General features: G+C 41.6%; 1 protein-coding gene across 4 annotated transcripts in view; it reads left to right on the plus strand.

The window, feature by feature from the left end:
- Positions 1-14,445, plus strand: part of CFAP221 (cilia and flagella associated protein 221) — a 121,875-nt gene that overhangs the window by 54,422 nt on the left and 53,008 nt on the right. For all 4 annotated transcript variants that reach the window (XM_061135237.1, XM_061135236.1, XM_061135238.1 and 1 more), the window contains exons 12-14: positions 959-1,046; positions 6,168-6,257; positions 8,845-8,943. In XM_061135237.1, the coding sequence (XP_060991220.1) occupies positions 959-1,046; positions 6,168-6,257; positions 8,845-8,943 (277 nt within the window). The remainder of the gene's footprint in view (positions 1-958; positions 1,047-6,167; positions 6,258-8,844; positions 8,944-14,445) is intronic.

Here is a 14,445-nt window from a genome sequence, read left to right on the forward strand (position 1 = left end):
TCATATGTGACCTTTAGTAACTGGCTTCTTCACTGGGCTTCCCTGGTGGCTTAAGCAGTAAAGAATCTGCCTGTAATGCAGGAGACCCAGATCCGAGACCTGGGTTGGAAAGATTCCCTGGAGGAGTGAAGGGCTACCCACTCCAGTATTCTTGCCTGGAGAATTCCGTGGACAGAGGAGCCTGGCAAGCTATAGTCCAAAGGGTCACAAACAGCCGGACATGACTGAGCCACTAACACTTTCACTTTCTTCACTAAATATGTTTTCAGAGTTCATCCATGTCACAGCATCTACCAGCACTTCATTCATTTTTATGGGGAATAAGCTTTTGTTTTATCAACATTCTACACTGTGTCTATTCACCAGCTGGTGGACACTTGGGGGGTTTCCAGTTTGGGGCTATTTGAAATAATGCTGCTGTGAACACTTATATACAAGTTTTTGTGTGAACTTACCTTTTCAGTGCTCTTGGGTGTATACATAGGAGAGGCATTACTGGGTCTCAAGGTAATTCACGTATAACTTTTTGAGAACAGCCAAAGTGTATTCTACACAACTACACCATTTTACATTCCAGTTTCTCCACATCCTTGGCAATTCCTGTTATTTTCCTTTGTTATGATTGCTGTCATCATCTTTGTCAATTATCATAGCCATCCAAGTAGGCATGACGTAGTCCATCACTGTGGCTCTGATTTGCATTTTCCTAATGATGAGTGAGATTGAGTGTCCAGGTCTCTTTACGCATAAGTATTTTAGCATGTGTCACTGGGAGACAAGCTTCCCTGTGGGGAACATGTGGTTCACCCTACTTGTGTTGCGGGTGTCTGCACCTTCTCCCTTCCTTGGCGTGCTCTCCTGCGTCAGCTGTGCCGCTCAGCTGAGATGCTCCGTCCTGAAATCATTGTGGTATTCTGATGGCTTCTGGAAGTTGTTTTTTATTTTTTTTTCTCCCCAGGCAAGTGCACCTTGGTAAGGATCACATGTCCTTTAAATTTAAAAAAGACATTTATGAGGAGCGGCAAAGAGTAAACAACAAATACAAGGTCAGAATTACTGCTAATCTGAAATCATTTATTTCACTAAATATTTTGAATTCCTGCTATATGCAAGATGTCATAGCCAGAGGGGGAAAAAAAAATCTTACAGTTAAGCTGGGAGGAGAGGCTGATAACACGCCCACCGTTAGCAATGAATCGAGGCTGGCCGTACCCTTCACTGGAAACATCCGCTAAGTAGTGTGGAGATTCAAGGGACAGCATGAGAGGACTCACCTAACTGGAAGGCTTCCTAGGAGACTCGGTACAGTTTTGAAAAGTAGTAAATAAGAAACAGGCATCCAGCTCAGAGGCAGGGAATGGCACCAATTCAGGCTGGAATGCTGGGCGTGATCTGCAGTGCATGGAGGTAAGAGACACCCAGAGACAGCGGCCAGGAAGCATACCAGAGCCAGGTCCAAACTAAAGCTGGAGGCCCAGGCCCACAGCAGGAAGCTGAGCAAAAGCAAGAGGGATGGAGGATTCAGATTGAGTGGGCATGAGAGCCCAATGGCACAGACGCTCAGGAGTGGCAACTTCTTGTTCAAGGGAGATGGTCAGTAATGTTCACTTCTGAGATATTCATCATAAATAAGTAGAGTCTGAATAAAGATACAAGAAATCTCTCTCCTCTTTCTTCTAACAACACCTTTGCCAATCCCTTTTTTAAATTGCCCTGTTTTATTTGACTTGTGGTGGAAGAGATTTACGTCTCTTCCTACAAAAATCTGTGTTTTGAACCTGAGATCCACAGTCTCAAACTCCACATGTGTTTGAGATCAGCTGTGTTCAATTAAGAGCTGGACAGCTCACCACCTGCTGACAACCATAGATGTCTCTCATTTCTGGATTTTGTTTTTGTTTTTGTTTTTTTTACTGAAGTATAGTTGATTTTGTTGAGGTTCAGTCACTCACTCGGGTCTGACTCTTTGTGACCCCATGGACTGCAGCATGCCAGCAGGCTTCCCTGTCCTTCACTGTCTCCCAGAGTTTGCTCAAACTCATGTCCATTGAATTGGTGATGCCATCCAACCGTCTCATTCTCTGTCACCCCTTCTCCTCCTGCCTTCAGTCTTTCCCAGCATCAGGGTCTTTTCTAATGAGTCAGCTCTTCACATCTGGTGGCCAAAGTGTTGGAGCTTCAGCTTCAGCATCAGTCCTTCCAGTGGAATATGCATACTCCAGTGGAGTATGCAGGATTGATTTTCTTTAAGATTCACTGGCTTTATCTCGTTTCTGTCCAAGGGACTCTCAAGAGTATTCTCCAACCCCACAGTTCAAAAACATTCATTCTTAAGCACTCAGCCTTTATGGGCCACTCTCACATTTGTACATGGCTACTGGAAAAACCATAGCTTTGAGTATACGAACCTTTGTTGGCCAAGTGATGGTTCTGCTTTTTAATAGACTGTCTAGGTTTGTATAGCTTTCCTTCCAGGGAGCAAGCATCCTTTAATTTCATTGTCCACAGTGATTTTGAAACCCAAGAAAATAAAGTCTGTCACTGTTTCCATTTTTTCCCCATCTATTTGCCATGAAGTGATGGGATCGGATGCCATGATCTTTGTTTTCTGAATGTTGAGTTCTAAGCCAGCTTTCTCACTCTCCTCTTTCACCTTCATCAAGAGGCTCCTCTTTCCTTTCTTGCATTAGGGTCGTGTTATCTGCATATCTGAGATTGTTGCTATTTCTACCTGCAGTCTTAATTCCAGCTTGTGCTTCATCCAGTCTGGCATTTCGCATGATGTACTCTGCATATAAGTTAAATAAACAGGGTGACAATATACAGCCTTGACGTACTGCCTTCCCAATTTTGAACCAGTCTCTTGTTTCATGTCTGGTTCTAACCGTTGCTTCTTGACCTGCAGAGAGGTTTCTCAGGAGACAGCTAAGGTGTTCTGGTATTCCCATCTTTTTAAGAATTTTTCAGTTTTGTGATCCACACAGTCAAAGGCTTTAGCATAGTCAATGAAGCAGAAGTAGATGTTTTTCTGGAATTCTCTTGCTTTTTCTGTGATCCAGTGAACGGTGGCAATTTGATCTCTGGCTCCTCTGCCTTTTCTAAATCCAGCTTGTACATCTGGAAGTTCTCGGTTCACATATTGTTGAAGCCTCACTAGCATGTGAAATGAGTGCAATTGTGCAGTAGTTTGAACATTCTTTGGCATTTCCCTTCTTTGGGATTGGATTGAGAACCAACACTGAGTGGCCTCAGTCCTGTGACCACTGCTGAGTTTTCCAAATTTGCTGGCATATTGAGTGCAGCACTTTAACAGCATCATCTTTTAGGATTTGAAATAGCTCAGCTGAAATTCCATCACTTTCACTAGCTTAGTCTGTAGTAATGATTCCTAAGACCCACTTGACTTCTTACTCCAGGTTATAGGATATCTGCTTCTAGATGAGTGACCACACCATCGTGGTTATCCGGGTCATTAAGACCTTTTTTGTACAGTTCTTCTGTGTATTCTTGCCACCTCTTCTTAATATCTTTTGCTTCAGTTAGGTCCATATGTCTCTGTCCTTTATTGTGCCCATCCTAGTATGAAATATTCCCTTGGTATCTCTAATTTTCCTGACGAGATCTCTAGTCTTTCTTATTCTGTTGTTTTCCTCTATTTCTTTGCATTGTTCACTTCAGAAAGCTTTCTTATCTCTCCTTGCTATTCTTTGGAACTCTGCATTCAGATGGATGTATCTTTCCTTTTCTCCTTTGTCTTCACTTCTCTTCTTTTCTCAGCTATATGTAAGGCTCATATTAGTTTTAGGTATACAGTACAGTGATTCAGTTATACACACACACACACGTACATATATGTATATTCTTTTTCAGATTCTTTTACCTTATACATTATGACAAAATACCCTATAGCTCAAAATACAGTATAGCTCCCTGTGCCATACAGTAGGTCCTCTTATTTCCAAATAAGGTGTTAATGTGATGGTTAGAATAGATTTCTTGAAGTTCAACCTTTATTCATTTTTAATTTTTATTTTATATTGGAATAGTGCTTCTCTGGTGGCTCAGGGGTAAGGAATCCCCCTGCCAATGCAGGAAATGCAGCTTCCGTCCCTGGGTCAGGAAGATCCTCTGGAAAAGAAAATGGCAACCCACTCCAGCATTCTTGCCTGGGAAATTCCGTGGACAGAAGAGCTTGGCAGGCTGTAGTCCACTGGGGTTTCGAAAGAGTCAGACATAACTTAGCGACTAAACAACAACAACATAGTTGATTAACGATGTTGTGTTAGTTTCAGGCATGTGACACAGTGATTCAGTTATCGTTGTTGTTCAGTTGCTAAGTTGTTGTTCAGCCACTAAGTTGTGTCCAAATCTTTTGGACTGCATAGACTGCAGCACACCAGACTCCCTTGTCCTTCACTAGCTCCCAGAGTTTGCTCAAATTCATGTCCATTGAATCAGTGATGCCATCCAGTCATCGTGTCCTCTGCCACCCCCTTCTCCTCCTGCCCTCAGTCTTTCCCAGCATCAGAATCTCTTCCAGTGAGTCAGCTCTTCACATCAGGTGTCCAAAGGATTTGAGCTTCAGCGTCCGCAGCAGTCTTTCCAGTGAATATTCAGGCTTGATTTCCTTTACGATTGACTGGTTTGGTCTCCTTGAAGTCTTAAGGTACTCTTAAGAGTCTTCTCCAGCACCACAGTTCAAAAGCATCAATTCTTTAGTGCTCAGCCTTCGTAATGGTCCAACTCTCACATCTGTACATGACTGCTGGAAAAACCATAGCTTTGACTGTATGGACCTTTGTCAGCAAAATAATGTCTGTGGTTTTTAATATGCTGTCTAGGTTTGTAATAGCTTTTCTTCCAAGGAGCAAGCATCTTTTAATTTCATGACTAGAGTCACCATCCACAGTGATTTTGGAGCCCAAGAAAATAAAGTCTGTCACTGTTTCCACTTTTTCCCCTTCTATTTGCCATGAAGTGATGGGACCAGGCACCATGATTTTCATTTTTTCAGTGTTGAGTTTTAAGCCAGCTTTTTCACTCTCCTCTTTCACCTTCATCAAAAGGCTCTTCAGTTCCTCTTCACTTTCTGCCATTAGAGTGGTATCATCTGCATTCAGTTATACATATATGTATATCTATTTTTATCAAATTCTTTTCCCACTTAAGCTATTACAGGATATTGAGCAGAGTTCCCTGATCTATACAGTAGGTCCTTGTTGGTTATCCATTTTAAGTATAGTCATGTGTGTGTATGCCAATCAGTTTAGTCTTAAAAATGACTGTGGACAGTGTAGCTGAGAACCAAGCTAATTTTAGAAGTTAATTAACAAATAGTAAAACCCACAGGGAAGCAAAAACAGACACATTTTGCAGTGTGTATGGTCCTTTTTGCTGTGGAGGCAGGTGCGTGCAGACACTGACCAGGCCACGCCAGCCTTCCTGGGAACAGCCCGGGAGTACCTAGTGTGGAGCGGGGAGATTACTCAGGGGCCAGGAGGACATGAGTAGTAGGGGAAGGGGAGCAGTCTGGGGGACTCTTAATCCAGGGGAGAGACAGACCCCCAGCCTACGCCACCCAGCAAAGGGGGAGAGATCACATGCCTGTGTTAAACCTGATGCTTGGTTAGTTCGCTCTCAGGAGCTTAAAACTTTCCTGGGACGTTAAATTTCCCTTAAATGGAATCTCTACACCCCTATGGTGACACAGTTTCCTAGAATCCTTTCTGCAAATTTTAAATGCTTCAAATAATTTCCAGAGACTATCGTAAAGATCCCCTGGAGGAGGAAACGGCAACTCACTCCAGTATTCTTGCCTGGAAAATTCCATGGAGAGAGGAGCCTGGCGGGCTACAGCCCATGGGGTCCCAAAGAGTCAGACACGACCAAGTGCACACATGCGCACGTGCACACACACACACACACACACACACACTCTCTCTAATTTTAATGAGAAGGTGTTGGGTTTGTGCTTCTAATAAAACTTTCCATATTTAAACAGTAGGTGTGCTTGCAATGATCATTTTAACCACCACTCCCAGAGGGAACGTCATGGATGGATTAGACCACTTTCTTAATGTGTTTCTACCCGTTTTAAAGAGAAATAACAGTTGTCGTTGTGTGCATCTGTATTCAATTTTAATATTTTCAATGTTTGAAAACCCCAGCTAGATAGAGGAGATCCTATTTTGGATGAGGAATTCCAGCGACGCAAGACAGAAGTTCACCCCAAACGGATTTTACACGACCTGGAAGAAGTGAGTAACTTTTCTTTATTTGGAATCTGATTGTCAGCGGCCCTTTATATGTTTATTTTTTAAGCATATAAGCAATTTTCTAGAAATTCTTTTACCAATAGATTTTTAATAATTTTTAACTTGTTTACCTTTTCACAGAGTTTTTTTAACAGCATGTCCACAAGTCAGGCGTCAATTTGAGATTAATGGCACCCTGTACCAGCACCTCCTTCCCACACTCTGCTTTCTCCTGTTGGTCTCCTTTTTTCTTCCCCTTTTTTGTCCAAGGGCTTCCCTGGTGGCTCAGATGGTAAAGTGTCTGCCAGCAATGCAGGAGGCCCCGGTTTGATCCCTGGGTTAGGAAGTTCCCCTAGAGAAGGAAATGGCAACCCACTCCAGTACTCTTGCCTGGAAAATCTCATGAATGGAGGAGCCTGGTAGGCTACAGTCCATGAAGTCGCAACGAGTTGGACACAACTGACCGACTTCACTTTGCTGTCCACGCCCCTGTCTGCAAGCTGACAGGGTGCGTCCCGGGGTAGGTTCCTTGACCCCTCCCTCCCCTTGTCAAACAAGACAGGAAGTCAGACGCCAGAGCGCTGGCTCCAGCTCCACCACGGATGTGGCATCCGGGAGGAGCTCCTTCAGCCTTGACGCCGCAGTGTCCTCAACTGCAAAGTGGGGACCGCAGCCCCCACCAGAGTTTCTTCTGTCATGTGATAGTTTCTGGTTAAAACCTCAATTTTGAATTTTTGTTTCTTCTGTAAATTTTATTTTATTGAAGTATAATTGACTTACACGGTTGTTTCTGTTGTACAGCACAGTGATTCAGTTATATATATATATATATATATATATATATACACATTATTTCTCCATGATGTTTTATCAGAGGATACTGAATATAGTTCCCTGTGCTATACACTGAGACCTGTTGTCCATCCCGATTTTTACTTTTAACAATGGAAAGATTCTTCTCCATCTCCTACCTCCATCATTCTCACTTTTCTCTTCTGGATCTGTCAAATCTGAACTGTTTTTACCTTTTTCCATCTCTCCCACATTTCATCTGGCCCCAAAGTCTTGCCAGTCACTCTTCCATGAGGCCATCCCAGGTCCACCGTCACACCTCAGCCTCAGCTTATTCAGCAGATCTGCCTTCTCTTGCCTATCTAGACTGTACATTTCTTTCTTTCTCTCTCTCTTTTTTGATGTAATATTCACAATTTTCTAAAAAGAAACCTCACCAAATGAGGAAAACAGAAACTTTTGTAAACTGATAAATGCTTTTTTTAAAAAAAATTGCAGTAAAAGTCTTTCCAATTGGTGAAAAGTTAGAAGTATTATATGCACAAGGAAGTATAAGCTCTTTTATTCAGTATTGTGTTAGAGATTCAAGATAGTGTATAGCATGATAAGGAAAAGATATAATAAAAGTCATAAATATTGGACAGAAAGAGCTTTGATTTCATATGATATAATTGACTATGATTATAGAAAATCTAAAAGAATCTATTGCCAGAATAATTCGTCTTAACTGAATTTGTGAGAGAGCTTGGCAATTGCATATAAAATCATTGTACAATATGTATGTGTTTTCACATACAAGAAATAAAATGTTAGCATATAATTTAATAAACATGTAATTTATAATAGCAAGCAAGTACCTAGAAGCAAATCTAACAATTGCAAAACTTTTACACTAGAACAGCAACGAAGATCTAAATAAGCTGAAAGATTTTTACAGAAGTTTCATGGAAGAGGATAAACATTGCAAAGATGTCACCTCTTTCTAAATTGATCTATAGATTTAATGCAGTCCTAGTTATTATCTCAATAGACTTTCTCGTGGAATTTCATAAACCCTTTAAGTACACATATATGTATATACACAACATGAACATGAATATCATTGTGTAGGTATGTGTGTGTGTATATTTGTAAGCCACCAGCTCACCTGGTAGCTCAGTGGTAAAGAATCGTCTGCAGTGCAGGAGACGCAGGAGATGAGGGTTTGATCCCTGGGTTGGGAAGATCCCCTGGAGAAGTAAATGTCGACCCACTCAAGTATTCTTGCCTGGAAAATCCCACAGAGGAGTCTGGTGGGCTGCAGTCCATGGGGTCACAAAGAGTCGGACACGCCTGAGTGACTGAACACTCACGTACACATAGGAAAGAGAAAAGACTTGAGAATTTTTTTAACTTAAAATGACTAAACTGGGGGAGAGGACTGCCTCTGAAGGAGATAAAGTCTTATGAAAAAGTCAGATCATTAAGGCAGTGTGGTGCTGGCATACGGATGGACAAAAGATAAATGAAACCAAAGAGAAAGCCAGAGACAGGTCTGCATTATATATATATGACCTTGAGTCACTGGAAAAATGAGCATAGACTACATTTCTTAAAACCCAAATCTTGTCTTTCTTTTGGTTCCTAACCCAAGAAGTATTCCCTATAATGCTGTGTGCACCAAAGTGCTTAATAAATGCTCATTAAGTGGAAGAACAAATAACTTGATTTGAAATCAAACTCTGAAACATTTTTATTAAATGATTATGCATGGAGTTAAAATTTAAATCTAAGATGGACTGATATTTTGTGTTCACAGAAAATCCAGGAATTTCATCCTAATTTTGATCCACTCGTTAATAATACTTGGGTCAACAGATTCCGAGCACAGAGACGGTTTCAACAAGCAGCTCGCAAGGTGAGTCTCAGCACCACTGTGAAGTTTCCCCGTGTTTTACAATGGGAAATCGAGCAATGAGTTTTTTATAACACGTATGGAGGTGCAATTCACATGCCATAAAATTCACTCCTGTAGAGCATACAATTCTCTGGTTTTTTGTACGGCGCAGAGTGGTACAGAGACCTTCCTTAGTGGTTCAGTGGTAAAGAATCTGGGGGGAGGAGCCAAGATGGCGGAGGAGTAGGACGGGGAGACCACTTTCTCTCCTACAAATTCATCAAAAGAATAACTGAATGCAGAACAAACTTCACAAAACAACTTCTGATCGCTAGCTGAGGTCATCAGGCGCCCAGAAAAGCAGCCCATTGTCTTCGAAAGGAGGTAGGACAAAATATAAAGATAAAAAGTGAGACAAAAGAGCTAAGGACGGAGATCCGTCCCGGGAAGGGAGTCTTAGGCGGCATTGCTTGGGGTAGGGTCCGGGCCTGAGTGCCCTGAAGACAATCGGAGGGAGCTTCTGTGAGTTGCCAACTTGAACTGTGGGAGACCAAAAGAGAGAGAGAAAATTAACCGGCCGGAACACACTGCCGGCCGTTCGCAGAACAAAGAGACCGAGAAAATCCAGAGAAGAGCTCTCAGGCTGTGGACCGGCCCAGCCCCGCCGGAGGCAGAGGCAGGGGGGAGGGGAAGGTCGCGGCGAGACACAGGGCGCAGGCACCCGACCGGCGCGGGCGGGGACTGGGGCTGGGGACGCGGAGGGCAGAAGGCGCGTGCACCCGACTGGCGCCAGCGGAAACTGAGACTGGGTCCACGGAAGGGAGGGGGCGCCACACTTGGGGAGAGTGCGCCCACCAAGCCCCTGGCTGCCTGGACCGCTCTGACGGGGAAGGCACAGAGAGCAGGCGCAGCTTTTCCTTCCGCGCTTTTGTGGAACACACGAGGGCTGGAACCTCGCGCAGCGCGGGGCGCGCTCCATATAGAGCAGCCGGGAGCCTGAGCAGCGCAGACGGAGAAAGCAGCGTCAGGCCTCCCGGCAGCCCCAGCCCGTCCCCGCGGCGCAAGCCCGTCCCTGCAGTGTCAGCCCCTCCCGGCAGTGCCAGCCCCTCCCCGCGGAGCGACGGAACTAGCTACCTGAGTAAGAGTCCACCTCCGCCCGCCTGTGTCAGGGCGGAAATGAGGCTCTGAAGAGACCGGCAAACAGAAGCCAAATAAACAAAGGGAACCGCTTCAGAAGGGACTGGCGCAACAGATTAAAATCCCCGTAGAAAACACCAACTACACCGGAAGGGGCCTGTAGATATCAAGAAGTGTAAGCTGGAACGAGGAGCTATCTGAAACTGAGCCGAACCCACACTGACCGCAACAGCTCCAGAGAAATTCCTAGATATATTTTTACTTTTTTTTTTTTTTCTAAGTAAGGAAGGAAAAAAAAAATTTTTTTTTTCTTTTTTTCTTTTTTCTTTTTTCTCTTTTATTTTCCTTTAAAATTCCCTATTACTCCCCCATTACTCCTTCACTTTCATTTTCATAGATTTTTACGATTTTTTTAATTAGGGGGGAAAAAAATTTTTTTTTCTCTTACTTTTTTTTTTCTTTTCTTTTTCTTTTTTTTTCTTTTTTCTTCTTTTTTTTCTTTCCTTTTTCTCTTCTTTTTTCTATTTTTCTTTTTCTCTTATTTCTTTTAAAGTCTTCTAGTACTCCTCTACTACTCCTTAATTTTCATCTTCAATACACTATAACCTTACAAAAAAAAAAAAAGGAAGAGAAGCCCTATCTTTAAACCGAAGATTATTCTCTCCCAATCTTGACTCTCTGTTTTCTACCTCAGGACACCTCTGTTTCCTCCTTTCCCCTTCTCTTCCCAATCCAATTCTGTGAATCTTTGTAGGTGTCTGAGATACGGAGAACACTCTGGGAACAGACAGCTGCATAGATCTGTCTGTCTCCTCTTGAGTCCCCCTTTTTCTCCTCCTGCTCATCTCTATCTCCCTCCTCCCTTTTCTCCTCTTCATGTAACTCTGTGAACCTCTCTGGGTGTCCCTAACGGGGGAGAATCTTTTCGCCATTAACCTAGAAGTTTTATTATCAGTGCTGTATAGTTGGAGAAGTCCTGAGACTACAGGAAGAATAAAACTGAAATCCAGAGGCAGGAAACTTAAGCCCAAAACCTAAGAACACCAGAAAACTCCTGACTACATGGAACTTTAAGTAATAAGTGACCATCCAAAAGCCTCCATACCTACAATGAAACCAACCACCACCCAAGAGCCAATAAGTTTTAGAGCAAGACATACCACGCAAATTCTCCAGCAACGCAGGAACATAGCCCTGAACGTCAACATACAGGCTGCCCAAGGTCACACCTAACACATAGACCCATCTCAAAACTCATTACTGGGCACTCCATTGCTCTCCAAAGAGAAGAAATCAACTTCCACGCACCAGAACACTGATGCAAGCTTCCCTAACCAGGAAACCTTGACAAGCCAATCGTCTAACCCCACCCACTGGATAAATCCTCCACAATAAAAAGGAACCACAGATCTCCAGAATACAGAAAGCCCACTCCAGACACAGCAATCTAAACAAGATGAAAAGGCAAAGAAATACCCAACAGGTAAAGGAACATGAAAAATGCCCACCAAGTCAAACAAAAGAGGAGGAGATAGGGAATCTACCTGAAAAAGAATTTAGAATAATGATAATAAAAATGATCCAAAATCTTGAAAACAAAATGGAGTTACAGATAAATAGCCTGGAGACAAAGATTGAAAAGATACAAGAAATGTTTAATAAAGACCTAGAAGAAATAAAAAAGAGTCAATTAAAAATGAACAATGCAATGAATGAGATCAAAAACACTTTGGAGGGAACCAAGAGTAGAATAACGGAGGCAGAAGATAGGATAAGTGAGGTAGAAGATAAAATAGTGGAAATAAATGAAGCAGAGAGGAAAAAAGAAAAAAGGATCAAAAGAAATGAGGACAACCTCAGGGACCTCTGGGACAATGTGAAATGCCCCAACATTCGAATCATAGGAGTCCCAGAAGAAGAAGACCAAAAGAAAGGCCATGAGAAAATACTCGAGGAGATAATAGCTGAAAACTTCCCTAAAATGGGGAAGGAAATAGCCAACCAAGTCCAAGAAACCCAGAGAGTCCCAAACAGGATAAACCCAAGGCGAAACACCCCAAGACACATATTAATCAAATTAACAAAGATCAAACACAAAGAACAAATCTTAAAAGCAGCAAGGGAGAAACAACAAATAACACACAAAGGGATTCCCATAAGGATAACAGCTGATCTATCAATAGAAACCCTCCAGGCCAGAAGGGAATGGCAGGACGTACTGAAAGTAATGAAAGAGAATAACCTACAACCTAGATTACTGTATCCAGCAAGGATCTCATTCAGATATGAAGGAGAATTCAAAAACTTTACAGATAAGCAAAAGCTGAGAGAATTCAGCACCACCAAACCAGCTCTTCAACAAATGCTAAAGGATCTTCTCTAGACAGGAAATGCAGAAAGGTTGTATAAACGTGAACCCAAAACAACAAAGTAAATGGCAACGGGACCACACCTATCAATAATTACCTTAAATGTAAATGGGTTGAATGCCCCAACCAAAAGACAAAGATTGGCTGAATGGATACAAAAACAAGACCCCTATATATGCTGTCTACAAGAGACCCACCTCAAAACAAGAGACACATACAGACTAAAAGTGAAGGGCTGGAAAAAAATATTTCATGCAAATGGAGACCAAAAGAAAGCAGGAGTTGCAATACTCATATCAGATAAAATAGACTTTCAAATAAAGGCTGTGAAAAGAGACAAAGAAGGACACTACATAATGATCAAAGGATCAATCCAAGAAGAAGATATAACAATTATAAATATATATGCACCCAACATAGGAGCACCACAATATATATGGCAAACACTAACGAGTATGAAAGAGGAAATTAATAGTAACACAATAATAGTGGGAGACTTTAATACCCCACTCACAACTATGGATAGATCAACTAAACAGAAAATTAACAAGGAAACACAAACCTTAAATGACACAATGGACCAGCTAGACCTAATTGATATCTATAGGACATTTCACCCCAAAACAATCAACTTCACCTTTTTCTCAAGTGCACACGGAACCTTCTCCAGAATAGATCACATCCTGGGCCATAAATCTAGTCTTGGAAAATTCAAAAAAATTGAAATCATTCCAGTCATCTTTTCTGACCACAGTGCAGTAAGATTAGATCTCAATTACAGGAAAAAAATTGTTAAAAATTCAAACACATGGAGGCTAAATAACACGCTTCTGAATAACCAACAAATCATAGAAGAAATCAAAAAAGAAATCAAAATATGTATAGAAACGAATGAAAATGAAAACACAACAACCCAAAACCTATGGGACACTGTAAAAGCAGTGCTAAGGGGAAGGTTCATAGCATTACAGGCTTACATCAAGAAACAAGAAAAAAGCCAAATAAATAACCTAACTCTACACCTAAAGCAATTAGAGAAGGAAGAAATGAAGAACCCCAGGGTTAGCAGAAGGAAAGAAATCTTAAAAATTAAGGCAGAAATAAATGCAATAGAAACTAAAGAGACCATAGCAAAAATCAACAAAGCTAAAAGCTGGTTTTTTGAAAAAATAAACAAAATTGACAAACCATTAACAAGACTCATTAAGAAACAAAGAGAGAAGAACCAAATTAGCAAAATTAGAAATGAAAATGGAGAGATCACAACAGACAACACTGAAATACAAAGGACCATAAGAGACTACTACCAGCAGCTCTATGCCAATAAAATGGACAACTTGGATGAAATGGACAAATTCTTAGAAAAGTATAACTTTCCAAAACTGAACCAGGAAGAAATAGAAGATCTTAACAGACCCATCACAGGCAAGGAAATCGAAACTGTAATGAAAAATCTTCCAGCAAACAAAAGCCCAGGACCAGATGGCTTCACAGCTGAATTCTACCAAAAATTTAGAGAAGAGCTAACACCTATCTTACTCAAGAAGAAGGTAAACTTCCAAACTCATTCTATGAGGCCACCATCACCCTAATTCCAAAACCAGACAAAGATGCCACAAAAAAAAACTACAGGCCAATATCACTGATGAACATAGATGCAAAAATCCTTAACAAAATTCTAGCAAACAGAATCCAACAACATATTAAAAAAATCATACACCACGACCAAGTGGGCTTTATCCCAGGAATGCAAGGATTCTTCAATATCCGCAAATCAATCAATGTAATACACCACATTAACAAATTGAAAGATAAAAACCATATGATTATCTCAATAGATGCAGAGAAAGCCTTTGACAAAATTCAACACTCATTTATGATTAAAACTCTCCAAAAAGCAGGAATAGAAGGAACATACCTCAACATAATAAAAGCTATATATAACAAACCCACAGCAAGCATCACCCTCAATGGTGAAAAATTGAAAGCATTTCCCCTGAAATCAGGAACAAGACAA

Source organism: Dama dama, chromosome 33, assembly GCF_033118175.1.
Source record: "Dama dama isolate Ldn47 chromosome 33, ASM3311817v1, whole genome shotgun sequence".
Classification (NCBI taxonomy): Eukaryota; Metazoa; Chordata; class Mammalia; order Artiodactyla; family Cervidae; genus Dama; species Dama dama.